General features: G+C 46.1%; 2 protein-coding genes across 3 annotated transcripts in view; one reads left to right on the forward strand and one right to left on the reverse strand.

Annotated features, from left to right (window-relative positions):
* Kdm5b (lysine demethylase 5B) overlaps positions 1–10,434 on the reverse strand; it is an 87,736-nt gene extending 77,302 nt beyond the window's left edge. The window contains exon 1 of one of the 2 annotated variants that reach the window (XM_004625360.3): positions 10,113–10,434. In XM_004625360.3, coding sequence (XP_004625417.1) covers positions 10,113–10,316 — 204 coding nt within the window. In that variant the 5' untranslated portion in view covers positions 10,317–10,434. The remainder of the gene's footprint in view (positions 1–10,112) is intronic. The other variant, XM_023708050.1, reaches the window with a different exon arrangement.
* Positions 10,435–21,051: 10,617 nt separating this feature from the next.
* Positions 21,052–21,614, forward strand: part of LOC101564109 (alpha-1,3-mannosyl-glycoprotein 4-beta-N-acetylglucosaminyltransferase-like protein MGAT4E) — a 6,633-nt gene continuing 6,070 nt past the window's right edge. Inside the window, exon 1 of the mRNA XM_012512833.2 lies at positions 21,052–21,313. The gene's annotated coding sequence lies outside the window, so the exon portion shown is untranslated. The remainder of the gene's footprint in view (positions 21,314–21,614) is intronic.

Raw genomic sequence — 21,614 nt, forward strand, 5'->3', positions numbered from 1 at the left:
ATATTGTCATGTGGTTTAAATATCTCCAAATGGTGAGTTGGTATAACCACACAGAAAATAGGAGGATCGTGCCTTAAAGACCTTGTAAGTATGTTGGTTTCACAGGGATTTGTTTTTTGTTTCTGGAATTATGTGATGAAAGTAAAATGGTAATGTCTCAGTATCTATAGCAGTAATAGTAAAGATAGTATACAGTAATACTTCATAAGAATACATGCTTAATAAAGAGCTCTATGCTTTAAACACACTTGTTTGGGTCTTAGTTCTCTGAATATTATAATTTTATCAAGTCAGTGATAGCAAGAATTACCTCAAGAATACACAAAAGTCTGCTTGGACCCACACAAAGAACATACCTATGAAGAGAAATCAGCCTAAATGTCTACTCCCAACTAAAATACCTAACATTTGAAGATTTAAAATGTGATTATGGGGCCAGCCAAATAGCTGAGCCCATTAAAGCACCTGCAAGCTGGGGTTCGATCCCTGGGCCTGCTATGCCAGCCCCGCCCCTGGGGCGTGCTGACACAGCAACTGAGACACAGTGTGGTGATGCTCACCTGTAATCCCAGCTTTGGGGAGGCTGTAAACAGGTGGATCACTCACTATGAGTCTAATATAGTAGTGAGACCTTGAACACCCTGTAGACCCTACTTTAAAATACAAAGAAAAGAAAAGAAAAAGAAAAAGTGATTATGGGGGCCAAAGAGATAGCTCAGAGGCATAAGCACCTATCTGGCAAGCATAAGGACCCAAGTTCAATCCCCAGCCCCACATGCCTCGCAATCTCAGCCCCAGAAGCCCAGGAGTGCTATATCAGCCCCAGAGATGCAGACACCCACTGTGGGGCCTTGGAACCAGGCATAGTGGCACACGCCTGTAATCCAAGCACTCAGGAGGTTGAGGCCAGGAGGATCTCTGTGAGTTCGAGACCAGCCTGGGAGCTACAAAAACGAGCACAAGGCCGGCCCAAACTGCATAGTAAGACCCTGTCTCAGAAAAAAAGAAAAAAATGTGATTATGGGGCTGGGGAGATAGACCGCAATGCAGGTTTGATCCTGGTACCGCATGCCACATCAGCCCTGGAACCCAGAGCACACCACGCCAGCCACTGAAACCAGGTAGAGTGGGGCATTCCTGTAATCCTAGCACTGGGGAAGCTGAGACAGAAGGATCACTAGAGTCCAAGCTGCATAGCAAGATCCTGTACCAAACAAATAAATGGTTAAAAATAAAATGTGATTTAGTAAATAAAAAGTAGGGAGTATTTTACAAAGCATTATTAAGTTATATGAATCAAGATACATACAAACATCACATCAAAGTCACAGCAGAGGGCCGGGGAGATAGCTCAGTAGAATAAGCGCTTCCCTGGCAAGTGCAAGGGCCTGAGTTCAATCCCCGGTTCTGCAAAGAAAAAAGGAAAGAAAGAAAGAAAAAAAAAAGTCACAGCAGAAGCACAGTATATATAGATCCATCTAAGCTGTAATGTCTGGGGATGTAACTCAGTGGCAGAGCACCTGCCTCGAAAGCATTAAATCCCAAGTTTGACTCCAGGGAGAGAAGGAGGGAGGGAGGGGGAGAGAGAGAGAGAGAGACAGACAGAGAGACAGACAGAGAGAGACAGACAGAGAGACAGGCAGAGAGAGACAGACAGAGACAGAGAGAGAGACAGAGAGAGAGACACAGAGAGGGACAGAATCAGGAGGTCCAGTAACAGAAGATGTATTTGAGCCAGGCATGGTAGTACATGCCTGTAACCCCAGCACTCAGAAGGTTGAGGCAGGACTGCTGAGAGTTTTAAACTGACTTTGTCCAACGTCATGACAGAATTGCATTCAAAACTCTACCTGCCTGTTTTTAAAATTCTAAATACCTGTCCTCTCTTATATAATAAAGGAATGGCTTTTTTTATGCATTTGATACAGGGTCTACAGGGACTATAGGGTCTCACTACACAGATTGGACTTGTAGTGATCCTCCTGTTTTCAGCCTCCCAAGCGCTGGGATTACAGACGTGCACCACCACACCCAGTCTCAACTGTAATCTCAGTGTGCCCCGGAAGACTGGCACTTTATGCCGGGTATGGAACCTGCACTCTGCCTAAGAGGCATGGCTTTTTAAAAATAGATACAGTCTTTAAATTTTACATATAAATTTACATACATAATATACATAAGATATAATACAGTACCCTTTCATTTGTTTGGCTTCTACAACATTAAGTCATCCAAAACTAAAGGAAATGAAAATTATGGTGAACACTTTTCTCAAAGCTTACCAAACAAAACTCCTGCTATGCATGTTCTACAAGACACACATGTACCTGTGAATGTTCTTTAATAATCTGTAATATATCTATCAAAAAAAAGACTTCACTTAAGACAACAGAGGAATGACATTTTATATATTCTATTTTTGATGCTGGGCATTTTGTCTTTTCAAAGTTTACTTTTTTATAACTCCTTTTGCCTTTAAGGAAAATGAAGGATGCGTATTTGGCACTAACCTGTTTCACTAAACATGTACCTAGCCTCTTTAGTAATGGACAAATAAAGCTTTAGGGTTTAAGCGCCTTAAACAATCCATCAATTAGTTAGTTAATCTAGACAGCAGCCCTAGGCCAGTGGCAGATCCCTTTATAGTAGATAAGAACACATACATTATAATCGACTTTGTCCAAGGTCATAATGGAAATGAATTCAAAACTCTACTCACCTATTTTTAAAAATCTTGAAATACCTGTCCTCTCTTACATAATAAAGGAATGGCTTTTTAAAAATGATACAGTCCTTAACTTTTACAGCATTTTATAAGACATTACATTAAATGAAATGGAATCAAAAGATTCTAAAACATTACTCATACAGATCTGCTTGGATGCACTACCTAAGAAATGAAATCACTATTTCAGGAAGGAGAAGTCATTAGATGTTAATAAACTTTAGGTAGAAAATATTTTTTAGAAGCTAATTTTTAAATTACCCATTTTAAAGAAAATACTTGAGGGCTCAAGTGCATAGCTCAGTAGCACACTGCCAGTTTACCATGTGCAAGGTTCTGGGCTTGCTGTCTATCAGGCACAGCCACATATTCAATACCATATAAATGTTAATTAGCTATTCTGTTGAAACAGAAACTGCATCCATGTTGAAAGTCAAACTACCAAAAATAAATAAATAAATAAGAAAGTCAAACTACCATACTATACAGAAAAGTGAACCTAACAACTTCATCACCAACTCACTAGACTCCTCATTATTATTTCCTTAACACTCCTTTGTCAGATAGGGATTTCATTGTTTCTTAGTTACTCCTGATGCTAATTGTTCTGTTTTTTACTCCCAATCCTAATTGTTCAGTCAGCTAAATAAATGCCCACTCTGACCAGAAAGCCTCTTCCTAAGAGAGAAAAACTGAGATGAAGTCTTGCCAGCACAAAAATGGACAGATAACAGAGTGCAATGATGCTGGTAGGAACTGCTCTCCAACCATTCCCCAATCCCATCCTCAAAGATGGCCAAGTTTCTTCAAAGGTTCAAAATGTGTACCAAAGCAACAAAGCCACTGGCTAAAATGGAGAAATACAATCTCCCATTGAGGATGTAACTCAGTGGCACACACCTGCCTGGCCAGCTCAAGGTCTTAAGTTCAATTCCCAGTACAAAAAAAAAAAGGGGGGGGGGGACTTTTGGCCGGGGAGATAGCTCAGTGGAATAAGTGCTTGCCTGGCAAGTGCAAGGTCCTGAGTTCAATGCCTGGTACCATTAAAAAAAAAAAAAATCTCCACTAACTGGACAAAGTGACCACCTCTCACTAAAAGCTAGAATTCTCCTTCTGAATTGCTCAAATGTCACCTATAACCTAAATAGGATAAAACTAAAGCAAGCTCTTCACTACAACTGAAAATTACAAGATTTACAAGATCTCCCTCAACCCCAATGATGCTCTCTTTGCTTTTATATCCAAGAAAACAGATAGGCTCTTCTAGATATTTGTATATGCCCGAAACTTTTATAATAAAAAAATTTAAATTTATACTCAGTAGTGATACCTCTGGTAGAATCAAGTAAGTCAAACTTTATATTAAAAAAAAAAAAACCAACAGTTTAAGTGATTTTTTTTTAAAATAGGAATTTTAAAATATAGGGTAACAGTAAAGCCATGTATAAAGATATATGGCAACCAAGATTTGAATGTTTAATCAAATGAGGTGGAGGGAATTCTAGTCCCAGCTATTCTGAAACTGAGGCAAGAGGATCTGACCCTAGGAATTCAAGGTCAGCCTGGCCAACACAGCAAGACTTCATCTCTACAGAAGAAAAAAGACCTGTTTTAAAGCACAGTGGCGGGGAAATGGACTTGGAAGACTGTATCTAGCCAAATTCCGTGTTTTTCCCAAATATCTTACAATTGTAAAACTAGAATGTCTCACTCAAGAGTCAGTTTTTCGGGCTGGGGAGATGACTCAGTGGAATAAGCACTTCCCTGGCAAGCACAAGGGCCTGAGTTCAATCCCCAGTTCCACCAAAAAAAAAAAAAAAGTTTTTCTTCACTAGTCTGGTCTACTTGAAAAACCTTGGATGAAAGAAGCAAATTCATCAAGGAACTCATCCAACAGTTGATGACAAACAAAACAAAACATTTTGGAATAATTTCTGGAGATGTACATTTTCTCTTTAATTCAACTCTAGCAGACAGCAATTAATACTTAAGAAGTCTTTACTGGGAACTAGGAGAGGTGGTGCATGCCAGTAACCCCAGCTCTTGGGAAACTTGAGGCCAGCCTGGACTACAAACAAGTACAAGGCCAGCGTGAGCAAGGAGAGTCCCTGTCTCAAAACAAAACAAGACATCCTTATTAGGATGTATGCAATTTTCATACCTAAAACAAGAGTTTCACAACACAGATTTTCAAAATTAAATTATTAGTTCTTAAACCTTAGGGAAATAAAACAATGTTAGTGACACTGGCCAGGTAGGTAGCTTTTCCCAGGTATCACCCATCCATCCCATCTACTCAATTACCCCAAAGTATTCATCAATATGTCTTTGATGATTCTGCTTCAAGGAACCCATATTTAACAGAATTTCAAAAAACAGGTCTCCACTTCCTAACATTAGTTCCATCCAATTTTTTTTCTTTTGCAGATGGCAATAATCTGTACCTGACACAAGCATATAAGCATAATCTATAGAGGATACCTAATTATCATATAGAAAAGGAAAAAACACACAACTTCAACATAAAACAAATCAACTGTTCAAGAACAAAGGAAAGACCTTGGTAGGTCAGTGGTTTTTCAAACCTGGAGATGGCATTTGGAAAGCACATACAAGAAGCCTTCCAGGAACCCAAAGTACCAGGAAGCTACTTAAAACTTTCATTTGTGAGTGTAAGTAGGTGCTCTCTTCTCCTTTCTCTCGCCATCCTTCATGTTGACCAACTAAGAAAATGGTAACAGGTTACAAAAATGCTCAAAAGATCCAATTTCAATACATACACCAAGTTCAATTTTTGATAATGACAAAGTTTACAGTATTTACCTTTCTAAAAGAAATTCCCTGACAAGTTTTGCCCATTGAAATATCCCAAACATTATGGGCTTCATTACTATTCCTCACATCAAACATATAAACAAGTCATTACTGACTTGGAACCAGAAATAAGCCTTAATAATTTTCTTTTTAGGGGCCGGGGAGATGGCTCAGTGGAATAAGCGCTTCCCTGGCAAGCGCAAGGGCCTGAGTTCAATCCCCGGTTCCGAAAAAAATAAAAAATTTAAAATTAGTTTTTAACACCAAAAAAAAAAAAGAAAGAAAGAAAGGAAGGAAGAAAGAAAGAAAATTAAGGGCCAGGGAGATAGCTCAGTAGAATAAACACTTGCCTAGCAAACGCAAGGTCCTGAGTTCAATCCCTGGTACTGCAAAAAAAAAAAAAAAGAAAAAAAAATAGTTTTTAAGTAAAGGCATTCAAACTCTGGCTTTGAGTTCATTTATTAAAGCTTTATTTCTCAAAAAAACACTGGTATTCATTTATAACACTTTACTAATTTTCCTCTTTAAAATGTTTTTTTAGACCACTTATTTTTTGAGACAGTCTCACAATGTAGCTCAGGTAGGCCTGGAACTCAGGGCAATCCTCTTACCTCAGCCTACTACTGAGTACTGCAATTACAAGTGACTTCAGAATTACAGGCATGAGCCACTACACCTGGCTATAACTGCTTTTAAAGACAAATTTAAGACTATCCTTAAAAAAAAAAAAAAAAAAAAAAACTATCCTGCCTAGGAGAAAAAGGTAGTTTAGATTCAATTCTGCAATTATAGGTCACAAGCATCTGCCTTGAACAGAATAAAAACATCACTTGTTACAGTTTTTAAAATGATTTTTGTTTTGTTTTGTTTATTGAGACAGGGTTTCACCATGTATCCCAGGTTGACCTTAAACTCAGTGATCCTCCTGCCTCATCCTCTCCTGACAGATAGGGCGTGTAAGTGTACATATCCAGGCCCCCACCCCCGGCCTAGTTTTTACCTAGATTTGATTTACCAGCAGAAAAGTAGGCATAATACACCTATCAAGCTGCAACTCTTACTGAGTTAATCAACAAAATTAATAGAACTTTAGAATGGAATGTGATACTGTGAATACCTGAGTCAGCCCTAGAATCTTGTTCCCCACCTCTACTGGAAACATTTTTATTCACATGACTATAAAGTTTTAAACATGTGGCTGGGCATAGTGGCACACGTATGTAACCCCAGTACTCAGGAGGCTGAGGCATGAGAATTGCCTGAAGTTGGAGACAGTCTGGGCAACATAGTTAATTCAAGGCCAGCCTGAACTACATGGTGAGACCCTGTCTCAAAAAACCTAAATAAATAAGCAAGCTCCAAGTGATTAACACTTCTACCATAAAGGTAAATGTATATTTAAATTCCTCCTTATTCTCTAAGAGTGGAACCAATAGGTTCACTCCTTTAAAGATGTTAACCATATTGAAACAAAGCAGTTCTATACTTTGCCTACAAAGACGACAGCATAAAACTAGTGACCATAGGAAGTTAAACTGCAAAATAAAAAAAAAAGTTTATTAGATGGGTGTGGTAGCATACGCCTGTAATCCCAGAACTTCAGAGGCTAAGGTAAGAAGATCACTGCATAAGTGAGCTACATAGTGAGTTCAAGGCCAGCCTGGACCCTGTCTTAAAAACAAAACAGAAGTGGCTATTATTCCATCAGGGGTTTGATTTAAATCACTCACTTTTGGACAGGGCCAAAGATATCTGTGGAATCTTCCTAGTTACCACCAATCAATGTTTGGTGTTTGGAAGCAGCATAAAACCACCAAATACAGATACTTTTATGAAACTTGGAGAATTCAAAAAGTATCTACTGAGCAAGCCAACCCTTTTTTTTTTTTTTGCCTAATAATTATACATACCCCTAAAATTCAATTGACCATCTCCAAATACTACAAAGTGATATGGAAAATATCATTAATCCTTACATATCTAAGCATGTTAAGGAGTAAATTTAAATTTGTATTTTAAAGATGAGGCCAGAAACCAGATTAATTGTAAATTTAAAAAATGTTTTAGGTTAAAAAAAAAAAACTTTTCCCTGGCAAGCACAAGGGCCTGAGTTCAATTCCCGGTTCCGCAAAACAAAACAAAAAAAACCTTTGATATAATTTGGACAAAGTTTTGTTTCTCTCTTGAACTCTACTTGAATATAGTCATTTTGATTTAGAATTTTCAGCCTATTAACCCTACTATATTTCCACAAACTCCTATGTTCCTATTATACAAAGTAATGTCACAGCCAGCATTCATAATCAAGTAGTTTCCGACTCTCACTCAGAAAGCACCTATAAACTGAGACTAAGTATCATCAAAGATACAAAGGTAAGAAGACAAACATATGCTTTATAATTCCCTCTTATCTCCTAGCAAGTAGAACACGAAAAGCCAACTCCCGGGTTTAATACAGCCCACTGGTATTCCAAAAACTCAATGAAAAAGGAAAAAAAAAAAATCACCCAAGAAACACAAGCATATAAAGCTATCATAAAAAATATTTCTCAGAAAAGGTTTATTTTTTGTTTGTTTTTGCTATTTTTCAACTATATGAAACCACTTGTTCACGGTTAGCTTTCCTAAAATACAACAGTTTCTAAAACAAAGACTGTTTATATCTTAAGAAGCCTTTGTTTCAAAAAGACCCCTTCCTCAAGGGCTACAACTTCATGAAAGATTTCCCTTTTAGTGGTTATATCAACAGCAAATACTCCTAAACTCTTTCCATTTGGCATAGTAGTTTGTTAAACAAAGGAGGTAGCAAGCCCCCTCTACACAAAGGAGGTCTCCAAAACAGAACCTTGGGTTATGTTTGTAGATTATTTCTTCCTCTCTGCCCACTTCCTCAGGCTGTAAAGTATTCTCAATACAAAATGGTGGCCATGATGTTTGTCTGATAGAGTGGAAAAGGCAACACAATCGGAGATTTTGCAGAGTGCAAAATATGCTAGTCCAGATGGGGAAATGGGATAGCCAAGCCTAACCACAACACTATCTTTTCGTGAAAAGAGTCCTATGAAAAGCAAAAAGATAAAGGAATTTACCCTAGCCCTAGTATACCACAATACCAACATGGAGGACAACTACCAAGAACCTAACTCCTCTTATTTTAGCTACTAACAACTTACTCAAATTTGTCTAATTTCTGAGTAAGGTCCTAAGAACACAAATGTCCACTATTCACATTCGACTTTCCTAACATCTTACATAAAGCTAAATTGCTAAATGTTTGAAACAACCAATTCTTCAAGAATTGAAACCTCGGCTAACCAGCCCCAGGTCTAACTTCTGCAGGCCTCTACACTCCAAAAGCAATGTATCGTGCTCCTCTCAAAGCAACAATAATCAACCTAGTTCGCTATACCACAAGAAAATTGGGACCTATTTTCAAAACATTTCCCCTCTACAAGCTGGCCACTTATTTCATCCCTTATTTGCCAACTTGTCCAAGAAAAACTCAAGTATGATGTCTTGATTTTAATTGTGTGGACGAGGGGTGGGAGTAGGGCAGATAAGTAGGACTAGTTCAGGGACCTTCTTTCAAAACAGCTTCCCAAAACGGAATGATAAGCAAAGCCCCGCAACTCCAAGGATCATTACAAAGAGCAAGTTGAAGGCGAAGGGGTGGGGTGGGGGTGGGGTCTCCGGGGCGGGGAGGAGAGGGAGGCAGTTAAACCTCCTCCAACCGCCCCAGCCCGTCCAACCGTCGTTCGGGCCAATTCGGACCCAGGCCTCCCGCAAGGGTGGGCGCTGGCAACGCAGGGTCGGGCTCCCGGGGATGGAGGGCGGGGCGAGCCGGGGGGGTCCTCGGATCGCGAGCGTCACCACCCCCGGCCCACAGCCCCGGCAGAGGGCCTGACAGGGGCACAGCGCTCGGCTCCGGGAGGCCGGGCCGGCCTGGGCACGCACCTACCCCTCGACGTGCGGGCCGCGACACCGCCCACACCCCAGCCCACGGCCCGAGCCGCTGTCCCCGCCGCCCCCAGGCCCCCGACACTCGCGTCCCCGCAACACGTCCGCTCCAGGCCCGGTCCAGGCTCCTCCCCGCCCCGGTCCGCGCCGGCCGCCCTTTCGCGACCCCGGCCCGTGGGGCACCTGGAGGCCCCGGGCGCGCGGGGTGGGGGCACCCGGTTGGGAGGGTGGGGCGCCCAGGTGAGGCCCGCTCCGGGCCGCCGCCGCCACCACACAAAGGACTAGGGGCTCCCGCCGCCATATTGAAAACTTTCCTCCTCACACGACAACTCGCGAGTCCCCCGTCCCCACCCCCGCACCCGCACCCCGCGCCCGGCGCCCGGCCCGGCCCGGCCCTGGCTCCCCGCCGGGCTCCTGGGCTCCCGGCTCCTGCCATCTTCACTCGGAGCCAAACCCAGCCGGCCGGGCCCGCCGCGCTCCCCACCTCCCACCCGAAGCAGCCCCGACCCGCGACCCCAGCAGCCCCGCCACGACGGGGCCCGGGGGCACTCCCTGCCGAGACCCGGCGTCCTCGCTCCGCGGTCGGGAGCGGGACCCGGGATGCTGGGTGACTCACCGGCGGCGGGCGCACCTTACAGATCCCGGTCTGCTCAGCAATGGGCCGGATCTTGTGGATGAAAGCGAAGGGGTCCGCGAACTCTTCCCAGCTGGGCTCAAAGACCGGACACTCAGGAGGCGGCAGGAACTCGCCCAGCGGGCCCGGGCCCCCGAGGGGCATCGCCGGGCGCGGGCCCGGGGGCAGCGCAGTGGCCGGGTCCATCCCGCGGGTCTGGCGGGGGCGAGGGCGAGCTGTACGGGCCGAGCGCTGGCAACACCGAGTCCGACTTGGACCAGCAACGGCAGCACCTCGGGCTTTTTCCTGCGACGACGTCTTGCCGCTAACCCACGCCGTGCGCTTCCGCCGCCACGGCGAGGAAAAAGAGTCCCACCCCCACCCCCACCCACCCCCTGTGCTGAGCTCCCCGCCCCGCCCTTCAATCGGGAGGGGCAGAGCCTTCCGCCTCGGGATGGAGTTTATCCTGACGGTTCAGTTAAACCAACATTTATTGATTATTTACTACCTATCAGAGTCCCTGCCCTCAAGAAGTTAATAGTGTATTAGAGTCAGACACATAAGGCGATCACTCAGTCACGTCACGACTCTGTGCCAAAATAGAAGTAAACACAAGACCCAAGAGGAAAAGAAACGTGGGAAATGGAGATGGATTTGCTAGGCAGGGGGATCAGCTTGAATGTAAGAGCAGCATGTATGTGAGAAAGTAACAGTAACGATGACAATCATTTCAACCAGTTGCATATCCTAGACACTGTTCTAAGTGTTATGCTTGATCATGTAATCCAAACAGCAACTCTACTCTTATGTCTGTTACAAGTAAGGTTTATATAGTTTGCCCAACTCCTTAGGACTCCCATGTCCTACTATATATAGTAATGAGCTGGGCGTGGTGGTGGTGCATGCCTGTAATCCAACTCTTGGGAGGCTAAGGCAGACAGATCACTGTAAATTCCAGGCCAACCTGGGCTACAAAGTGAGTTCAAGGCCAGTCTGAACTTCATAGTGAGACCCTGTCTCAAAAAGGCAAAAATAAATGGATACATAAATTATATACAGTAATGGACCTAGATTCAGGCAGTGATACTACTGATTCAGAGGAAGGGGTGCAAACACGGGAAATAAAATTAGGACAGACAGGTAGACTGAAAAGGAACCCTGAGGTTTGAAAGATGATTCATGTGCCTGCCATACATGCCTGAGTGGATGGGTCCATTGGCATTACCTGGACATTCCATGATGACACTACCCAGGAAGTCATCTAGGGAGGAGGATAATATCTTCTGGACATGTTGAACTTGGTACACAGAGCTGGAGATGCCTAATAGGCTGAAGAATGCAAACGTGAAGGGGAAAAATCAGAAGTGGAGACAGAAGTTAAGCCAACATTTATTATTTACTACCTATCAGAGTCCCTGCCCTCAAGAAGTTAATAGTGTATTAGAGTCAGACACATAAGGCGATCACTCAGTCACGTCAAGACTCTGTGCCAAGCGGGCCAGGGAGATGGCTTAGTAGAATAAGTGCTTGACTGGCAGGTGCAAGGGCCTGAGTTCAATCCCTGGTTCCGCCCAAAAGAAAAAGAAAGACTTGGGCTTAAGAGTCTGTGCCAAAATAGAAGTAAACACAAGACCCAAGAGGAAAAGAAACGTGGGAAATGGTGATGGATTTTCTAGGCAGGGGGATCAGCTTGAATGTATGCCCCTGAGATACGAATCTGGGGTTGTATAGGTGCTGCCACTGCATCTGTATGGCGGCCCTGTAATATGCTTTGCGATTTTCAGCCCACTGGTCTTGCCAACAATCCTACTGGTTTGGCTCCGCTGTTATTCCCAGTGTGCAAACAGATGGTGGAGGCTCAGAGGTAAAGTAACTTCAAGAGATATAAACACATTTGAGCCACTTATTTTAGGGGAGAGGAGTATATATGAGGATCTCCAAAACCAGAAAATTCCAAAAGAATCACTTCAACACAGAAATGACCTCTTTTCTCCAGAAAGTGGCCAAACCCATCAAAGGACAGTTTGCCAGCACCTCCACAAGGAGGGGTCAACAGAGCCTTAATCCTGTTTTCAGATTCACTTAGAGGAAGTCTCTACACCCAAGAGAAGAGGATAAAGGCCTCCTCTCAGATAAAATTCCCAGAGGCACTTGAGGACCAAAAAAAGTTCACAGTGATCCTTGGAAAACGCTTTTCTAAAGGGCTTTTGGATCTGGATAAGCCTTTTTCTGCTGCCAATTTCACAGACGCTCAAGCAAAATTGGTAGCTGGCATCCTATCACAAAAAATCAGTGATGGTAGGAGATTAACAAGGTATAGTGGTAGAAGCTAGGTCAGTAACCACAAACTTTTAGAAGCCAGGAGGCAAACTGCAAGTCAAAACTCATTTATTAACTGCAAAAGGCCAACACTGCAAACCTGAAGTTTTAGTTTAGAAAAAAATAATTCATATATTAGTATTGTTTGTCTTAAAAGAAAAATATCAGAGCTTTTAATGATACGACTTCTGTGCCAGGCATGGTGATGCATACCTGTAATCCCAGCACTCAGGAGGCTGAGGCAGGAGGATCACTGTGAGTTTGAGACCAGCCTGAAATGCACGGAGACCCTGTCTCAAAAACAGCTTTTTTATTGAAAGTCTCCCTTTGGCATACTTTGAATATTTTAATGTTTTCATAAAAGTGTTGTGGAGAGAGAAATTTTGTTGCTCTTTGCTCTGGACATCCTTTGCAATGAGGATATTGCCAGAATCGAAATTCTGTCAATCCCCTTCTCACGGGACAGCGGTATTTTCACCCTTAATGTTGGCATCCTGCCGGCCAGGTAGTCTATGAGAATTATAGACATGTGTAAATTGTGGCTATTACTTAACTGAAGGACACAGGAGGAACACGCCTAATAAAAATTCAGTTCTCAGCTGTGTGTTGGGATTTTTTCCCAACTCACAAGTCCCCCAGTTCTGCTCCGTCCGTTTCCGGTAGCGACTCTCAGTGACGAGCTGCTATTGCTTCCAGATCAGGTAGCAGCTGTTTGGCTCCGCATGGACCGGTGTGACGTTAAGGGAGGAGGCGGCTGCCAGGCCAGTGAGGAAACCCAGGCACCAGGAGGGCTCTCCGGGAAGGAGACTGCCCGCCCGCGGAGACGCTTCCTCTTGCCCTTTATGAAGTGTGTTTACATGGGCGGAGGGATCCATCCCAGCTGACAGCCACACCGCGCCGGCCCTTCTTTTTTTAAAGAGCCTCGCCGCGGGCGGTGATTGGCCGCGCCCGGGCCGCGTCGGCCTCCGGGGGCGGGGCCCGTGCCGCATTGTCTGGTCCGGAGCTGACTGACGGCCGCGGCCGACCTGGGCTACTCAGCCCGGTGCTACCCAGCCTGGCTCCCCAGGGACCGAGTGCGAGGCCGGGACGGGGCCGGTCCCGGTCCTGCGGGGAAGTGGGGCCGCAGCCCAAGCTGAACCGAACCCCACGACGAATGCCACGTCCCCAGTTGCCCCTCCTTACTGTGGGACGACACTCCGCCCCCGCCCGGGCCTCGGCTCCCAAGCCACCCCCGTGTGGGCAGCTCCGGGCCCTTCGGACGCATTTGTGGGGATCACCAGCCCACTCAGTCCGCGACCTCAGCCCCCAACCCGCTGAACCCATCCCGGGCCTGCGTCCCAGACTGCCGCTTCGGCCCAAGGTCCGCCTGCCTGCCTTAGTGCTAAGGAGGTGTCTCAGTGGTCCTTCCGGTCGCCGCGATGGGATCCCATCGCGTTCCAGGGGCCCTAACTAGGGGAGCAGTGTTCCCCTTCCGTACGCTTGGGGGACTGGGCCACAGGATGTGGGGGTGGCCCGGCTCCCCAGCGGGCTGGGAGGGTGGCGGCGGCGCAGCACGTACCGCACGTGTGGGGCGGTGCCCCGCCCTGGCCCCGCCTCGGCTCCGCCCCCGCGACTCAAGGTTTAGGGTTCTGCCGCGCGCCTCCCTCGGTCCCTCCCTGCTCAGGTCTTCACAGCCCCGACCTTCCTTCCCTTGCCGACCCTCCTCTACTACCCCCCCCCCCGCCTGCCCGAAGAACGGGCCAGACCCTTAGCTTCTCATCTCTAATTCGAGGCCAACATCTCCACTTCTCTCGTCCTGTACCCAGGAATGTTTGGGGTCAGATGTCCGGTGGGGAAGCCCACAAACTCGAGAGAGCCGCTTGTGTTACTCATGCGATTGCCACTGTGTCCTGTCACTGCCCTTGAGCGCCGCACTTAGAGCTCCGGCCGCGTCTTTTCGGCGGCGGCTGCCTCCCCAGAAGAGAAGCCGCGGGAGGGGGCGCTCCACCCTACCTCAGGGCGCGCGGCGGGCGCACCGCGGATTTCTGTTACAGGGGAGTACAAATGGCCTTGCGTGTCTGTGGCTCCACGTGGCGAGAATGGGGCTTGGTGAACGAGAAGACTGCTTGATCACGCGAGGCAGGAAAGCCCTCACAGATCAGAGGCAGGGCTGGGGGAGCCAACCCACGAGGTGGACGAGCACAGCCGAGATGACCGCGTGCTCTCCTTCCTTGCCCCCCCTCTGCCCTCATATTCCTGTGGCCTGAGCTCTTCTACAGGATTCGTGTGCTCGCTGCTCTGCTCCACCCCAGCCCACACCACCGAGAGCCCAGTCTTCTGTCCCTCAGTCCCTCCTTGGGAAGCTCGGTCTGCGTCTTGGGGAGGCGCCTGGTAATAGATACCTCTTCCTCCCCGTCTCTTCTTCCTTTCCGGTCCCGGCTATTCCTCTCCCCACTTACCTCCCTCCTCTTAGGGACACCCCTACCCCGCAGGCTTCTACTAGAGCCACACCCCCAGCCACTGCCAGCTCTCAAGTCTGGGAAATCTCTCTTCTGCTGACTCAGCACAGCTGAGCTAGGTGCTGGCACCTCTGTTCTAAAGTTTGGTTTATTTAAGTGTGGGGCCCGAAAGACTAGGCTTGTGTAGTCCCGGCCCTAGCAAATAGAATGTTCCCACGGTGCAATCGGCCCACCCATGGGGTTGGGGTGGCAGAGTAACCCACACCAGGGCTTCAGGGTGTGTTTCTTCCCGTTCTGGTTTGGCCACTTTAGAACCAGTTGGGTCTCTGAGAGGAGAGCCCCTCTCAGCATGCTCTGTGGGCTTGGAGAGCTGGAATGTTTGGAATTGTCTGTATTTGGTATAGAAGTCTTAATTCAACAGGATGGAAACTGGCTGCAGTACTGTGTGAGAACTTTACTGAGCTCCACCACATCCACCATGCCTACTTGAGATTCTACTTTCAGCCAACTCATGCCATTGCCCAGCCCTGCATCACCTACACTAAATGTTACACCTTCATTCTCCTTTTTCTTTTCCCTGGCAGGAAGGAGTGATATGTGAATAACTGGAAATACGGATCTAACATGAGTAGGACCAGGCCACTGGCCAGGAGTAATTCACTATTATATTGGTCACCTTTTCAGTTCCTGGGGAAAACAATACCCACCAGACACAGCTTGATGGAGGAAGCTTTATTGTGGCTCTTGGTTTCAGAGATTTCGGTCCATCCTTAGTTGGGCCCAAGGCAGAAACATCAGAGGAGAAGGCCATGGCAGAGGAAAAACCAATCACCTCATGGCGGCCAGGAAGAAGAGAGCGGGAGAAGAGCCTGAGAAGAAGGGAATGGGGACAGGATCGAGCCTTCCAGGTTACAGCTGGCTCCAAAGACCGACTTCCTCCAATCATGCCCCACCTCCCAACAGCACATTCAGTAATGGTGCCCAATGGCCTCACCACCTTCCAAAGGCTGCCTCTAAAACACATGAGCCTTAGGGGGGAGGGACTTTTTTGATCCAAACCATAGCACCAGTCTCCTGGACACATCAACCCTGTGAAGGTTTGATGATTGTCACCATTTCTGAGAGGAAGAAACAGAGGCTCAGAACGATTCATCAGTCAACAGTCACACAGATAATGCTAATGCTATCAGAAATAGAGGCAGAATGGCAATCCCACTGCTTGCCTTTCATCTTCCCCAAACATGGGCTGGCCTCTGTGAAGTTGAGCAGAGAGGTCATGAAGCTCTGGCCTCACATCCACAGCCAGCTGCCTCCTTTAAACTGGCAACACTGACCCCTCTCCCCTCTAGGCCACAGTGAACATAAACACCTGTCATCTCTAGAACTTTTGTTTACATAGTAACAGACCTATATGCTGGTTGAGTCAATTAATGGACTGTGACCCTCAGTTTGAAAAAATACTGCTCCAAGATGAGGCTTTTTTCCCCTATTTTGGGCAGCTTTTAAGATGTTCATAGATGCACCAGAGGAAAGACCAGCTGAAGATAACTGGAAGAAGATAGATTTCCACAAGCCAAGCACAGGGGCATCAGGGGAAAGAGTTCTGGGGACACCTTGATCTTGGGCTTTTAGCCTCCAGAATTAAGAGAAAGTAAATTTTAGTGGTTCCATTTCACTGGAGAGCTCTGATGAATTACAAAGAGTGAGTCCTCCCATTCATACGATCTAGTCTTTTTTGAATTAGGGTAATCTCTTCTAGGCTGGCCTTGAACTTGCAATCCTATGGCCTCGGCCTTCCAAGGTTCTAGGACTACAATCATGGACCACTATGCTCAGCTCATACTCACCTAACCTTGAAATTCAGCCACTGTTCCCATTCCACCACTCCAATTAAGACCCCTAGAACATGGCCACATGATATACAAAATCAACAATTATATTTGCTCTTTGGTCTGTGTTTCATTGTTCACTTTTCTGTTGTCTACACTCTTCTACTTGTTTTCCACATATGTTTGGCTGCAGCTCATCAAACTAGAGGTCATTTTGTGCCCATATTTGTAGCAACTTAAGCCAAACAGGTGCAAGCATGAGACTAGCATCTAATGGGGAGTCTTTATGTCTTCCAAAACATGACTTAGAGCAGGAGTTGAAAACTTGAAGACAAGCAAATGAGTGAAGCTGGCAGACAGGCAGGGAGAAGTGAGCGGGCATATCTGGCTGCTGAGGGCTGTCATCACTCAGAAGAGGTTGCAGGGAGTTCTGATTTATGAAGCAAAGCCAATTATTTAGTCTGTTATGTAAGCTCTCCCAATTTTTATGTATTATTTATTTTGGGCTTTTTGAAACAGAATCTTGTCATATAGCCCCAGGCTGGCCTCAACCTCACAATCACCCTGACTTGGCCTCTGAAGTACTAGGATTACAGGTATATACCACCACACCCTGTCCAACTTTTAAATGTTCAAGTTTGAATCAAAATTTTTAAATACAGTGTATAGACTGATCAGATATGCTATGGTCAGACTGCATGCAGGGCAGAGCCCCTTCTCTCTCTGCACCAAGGGGCTCCCCCTCTAGGCTGAGAAGCTCTCCACCTTTAGCAGGAACAAGGGCTGATAACGGAGCATCTGCTGGAGTACCCAGGAAGAAAGACCAAAAAGGAAGTGTGCGTCCTGCTGCCCCATCCCTCTCCTTTGGGTCTGGCTCACAGTCCCTGGATTGAGGACAACTCTGACTTCCATTAAGTCAGAACATGCAGTGGCAACAGGGGCCCAGCCCCAATCAGTGTTGGTGAGGAACCTGGGGCTGGGTTGGGGCTTTGGAATGTTTATTTTCCATCCTCCTGTGTTTGCCTCCTCCAAAACCTTCTAAGAAGTGGTAAAGAGATGGCAGTAGACAGAAGGGTTCTCAGACCACAGCACTTCTGTGTAAGAATCTCAAAGAGTGTGGATGCTGGGAACAGAACATGGTTCTGGTCACCATGCTGAGTGTGGTGGTTGTTCCTTCTACAAAAGTGGTAATACTGAGCGCTTGCTACATGCTGGGCATTTCTGTGTAGACCTCTTAATCTTCATAAACACTCAGGAGCAGCCATCAGTATTGCCTTTTTTTTTTTTTTTTAATTTAAGACAGTGTGTACAGGATCTCACTGCATAGATCGGACCCCTAGTGATCCTCCTGTTTACAGCCTCCCAAGTACTGAGATTACAAGCAGGTGCCACCACGCCAAGTCTCAATCAACATCTCAGCACACCCCAGGGGCAGGGCCAAGGGATCAAACTCCCAGCCCCTGCGTCTGCCTAAGCAGGCACTTTAATCCACTGAGCTATTTGGCCAGCCCTAATATTGTCTTTATTTGATGGGCTAGAAATTGGGGCAGAGAAGCTGAGCTATTCAGCCAAGGTCATATAGGAAATAAGTTTAAGTAGAATCAGATTCTGGCTCAGGGGTCTGAGTCTGAAGGAGTGCTCCCCAATTGTTAGACATATACAATCTGAGTGCAGTTCAGGTCCCCTGCCTACTGTGCCCCCAGTGCCCAGAGTAGTGTTTGAGGGGAACAGATGACCTTTGTCTACTATCGTATCAGAGTCCCTAATAGCCAGAGAGGTCACGAATGCTCGCTGAGCGTAGGTGTCTGGATCAGGAACTAGGGAAAGAGCTATAGACATAGGATTGGCTACAGCGAAGTCCTTGCCCTTCTGGGGCTTGTATTCTAGTCTAGTGGATAGAGACAGACAATAAACATAAATAAGGAGAGTGCTTTCTGGCAATAATAGATGATGAATAGAGCAGAATACATGAGAAGTAAAAGAAGAGATGGATGAGGAGCTATGTTAGCTGCAATAATCTGAGGCAGCGAAGAGAATATCTGAGCTCAGATTGGTTTGTTTGGAGGGAAGCTGACATTGGAAAATCGATAGACGGGAGCTATTTTTTATTCTTTCTGTACTGAGACTTGAATCCAGGGCCTCTGCACTGAGCTATATCCCTTACCCTTTTTATTATATTTTTGAAATAGTTGCTAAGTTGCCTAGGCTATGCTCAAACCCATGATCCTCCTGCCTCAGCCTCCAAGAGCACTGGGGTTGCAAGTATGTAGCACCATATCCAGCCTTTGGGGAGCATGCCAGGAAGCAGAGCAGCAAGTACAAAGGCCTGATACACTGAGGACACGCCATGAATCAGATGGCATATCCGGAATTTATCTTAGATATTGTGCTTCTATGTAGATTGAATTGGAAAGTAAACCCCGGCTGAGAGCTCAGGAATAAGCAGAGATGCAACTTTCAAATATGAGCGAGAAGAAGGCAGCGCTGGACTCCGTGGGTGAAAGCACAAGCTGTTCAGCATTCCATCCAACAAGGAAAGCAGCCTCCCAGGCCCGAGAGAGAAGGGAGGGAGATGAAGTCAGAGGCAGGTAGAGTGTTCAGAGTGTGTGTGTGTGCGTGTGCGTGTGTGTATGTGTGTGTGTGCGTGTGCGTGCTCATGCGTGTGTGTGTGTGTATAGGCGTGTGGACTCATGGGCAGGGGTCTGGAGTCCATTTTACTTGTAGTGGGAAGCTCTTGAAGAATAAGAGACAGGAGGGAAGTCATTTAAGTCACAATTTTTTTTTCAGTACTAAGGATTGAATTCGTAAGTAACAATTTTGAAAGGTCGCCCTGACTACAATGTACAGATGGATTGTAGGAGAACAAGGATGAGGTGAGAGATCCCTGGAAGGTGTTGCAGCAGTCCAGGCTGGAAATGTGTTAGAAGGGGATCATGTACCAGGTACATTTTGGGGGAAATGGGAACAGGACCACATAGGCTGGATGTGGGGTGCTAAGGACAGGGTATCAAGGACAACTCCTAGGCTTTGGCCTGAGTAAATGGTGATGCTGTTTACTGAGATGGAGGACATTTGAGGAGGAAATAGAGTACCTGGGAGCCAGGAGAAGTCTATAGTTCCATTTTGGCTCTGTTCAAGTTGAGATGCCTCTGTTCATCCGAATGGAGTTGCTGGACCTGGCAAGGTGGCGCTTGCCTATAATCCCAGCTCTCAGGAGGCTGAACCAGGAAGATCACTGTGAGTTGAAAGCTAGCCAGGGCTACACTGTGAGTTCAAGGCCAGCCTGAACAGCATAGTGAAATCTTGTTTCAAAAGACAAAATGAGGGGGCCTGCCCCTTAGCTCAGTTCTTTAAGTGGCTGCTTCAACAAAGCAGTCAGGCTCAGGTTGCTGTGGTTCGATCCCCCCAACTCAACCCAGCCAAACCTGCCCTGAAGGCATTCGGAGAAAAAAAAAAAAAAAAAAAAAAAAGACAAAATGAAACAAAGCAAAACAGATGGAGATGCTGAGGAGTCCAGTAACCTGGATTTCAATGAAGACAGGATTTAGGGCTAGAGGTCTATGAGTGTCTGATAAGTCTCTCTCTCTCTCTCTCTCTCTCTCTCTCTCTCTCTCTCTCTCTCACACACACACACACACACACACGGAGTATGTGTAAGGAAAGAAAACAGCCAAGGATAGAACCCTATGCCACGTCGATTGATAGGCTAGAAGGGGAGGAGCCAGGAAATGAAACTGGAAAAGGATGGTTGATGTGGCAGGAGTGGTGTCTGGGAAGAAAGTGTTTCTATGGAGGCAGTGATGAGGGGCTGCAGGGAGCTGAGCAAGCTGAGAAGAGGGGATGGGGAATGAAGAGGAAAACTGACAGAGACAACACTGTCGAGGGCTTGTGCTAGACAGTGTCACAGAGAAGAGAGGCAGACCATGAAACACCAATTCCAGTATTTTGCTTTTTGTGTTATTTTCCACTAGAAGAGAACAGATTTCTCATAGTGATGGGGATGGTCCAGGAGAGAGAAGGGATCAGGCACAAGAGAAAGAGGAGGGATGCAGGGGGACCTTGAGAAGCACAAGCATCCTGGGACCAAGGGGAGGGAAGGAGAGAATAAGGCAGAGCTGCAAGAGTGGAGGATGCGCTGGGCGGGGCTGACAGTTCTCTATCTCTTTCCTCCATTAAAAGACACAGTGCTGCTGTGGGTCTGTAGGGCAGTGAGTAGTGAACAGGTACTGACGATGAAACTGTGATGCTGAGCTGTGTGGCTGTGATGCTGGGAGCAGGCAGCGAGGACACAAGGGGAGCATCACAGAGGGAGCTGAGCTCAGGGCTGCACAATGCAGAGATCCCAGTGGCTGTGCCCTGCTCCTGGGTGTTGCTGGCCCCGGCTCCTCTTGCTCTTTCTCTGGACCTCTTCCAGAAGTCCAGACTGCTGAATGAGAGCAGCCCTTCCACGCGGCTGGACACAGGAGGGACAGAAAGGCTCTGTCTATGGTGAAGTCTTTTACCCACAATTGTAAAGCCACTTTATTCAGTGTGAGAAGTCTCCTTCTTCTTTTCTGTCACGTCGATGTTTATATCTGAATCACCTATATGACAAAAAGTCTTTGCTGCAAGAAACCAGGTAAGGTCTTCATTTATAAAGCTTCACTATGGGTGGTGAATGAATGCAGGAGACAGGAAAAGGAATGTTGCGGGACTGTCCTGCTACAAGGTTGTATAGGGTTAGTTTCTGGACTTATGTGTAAATATAAGAATTATATAATTATGCCTATTTTTTAAAATATATTTTAAATTTTTAAATGTTTTTCATCATATTCTGTAGGGATATATCAATACTTGATGAAAAATACCTGTTCCATGTTATATCTAAGATGTTTGATATTCAGACAGATAGTGAGGTTAAGCTTAACAGCCTAGGTTGT

Source organism: Octodon degus, unplaced genomic scaffold (genome assembly GCF_000260255.1).
Source record: "Octodon degus isolate 3935 unplaced genomic scaffold, OctDeg1.0 scaffold00009, whole genome shotgun sequence".
Lineage (NCBI taxonomy): Eukaryota > Metazoa > Chordata > Mammalia > Rodentia > Octodontidae > Octodon > Octodon degus.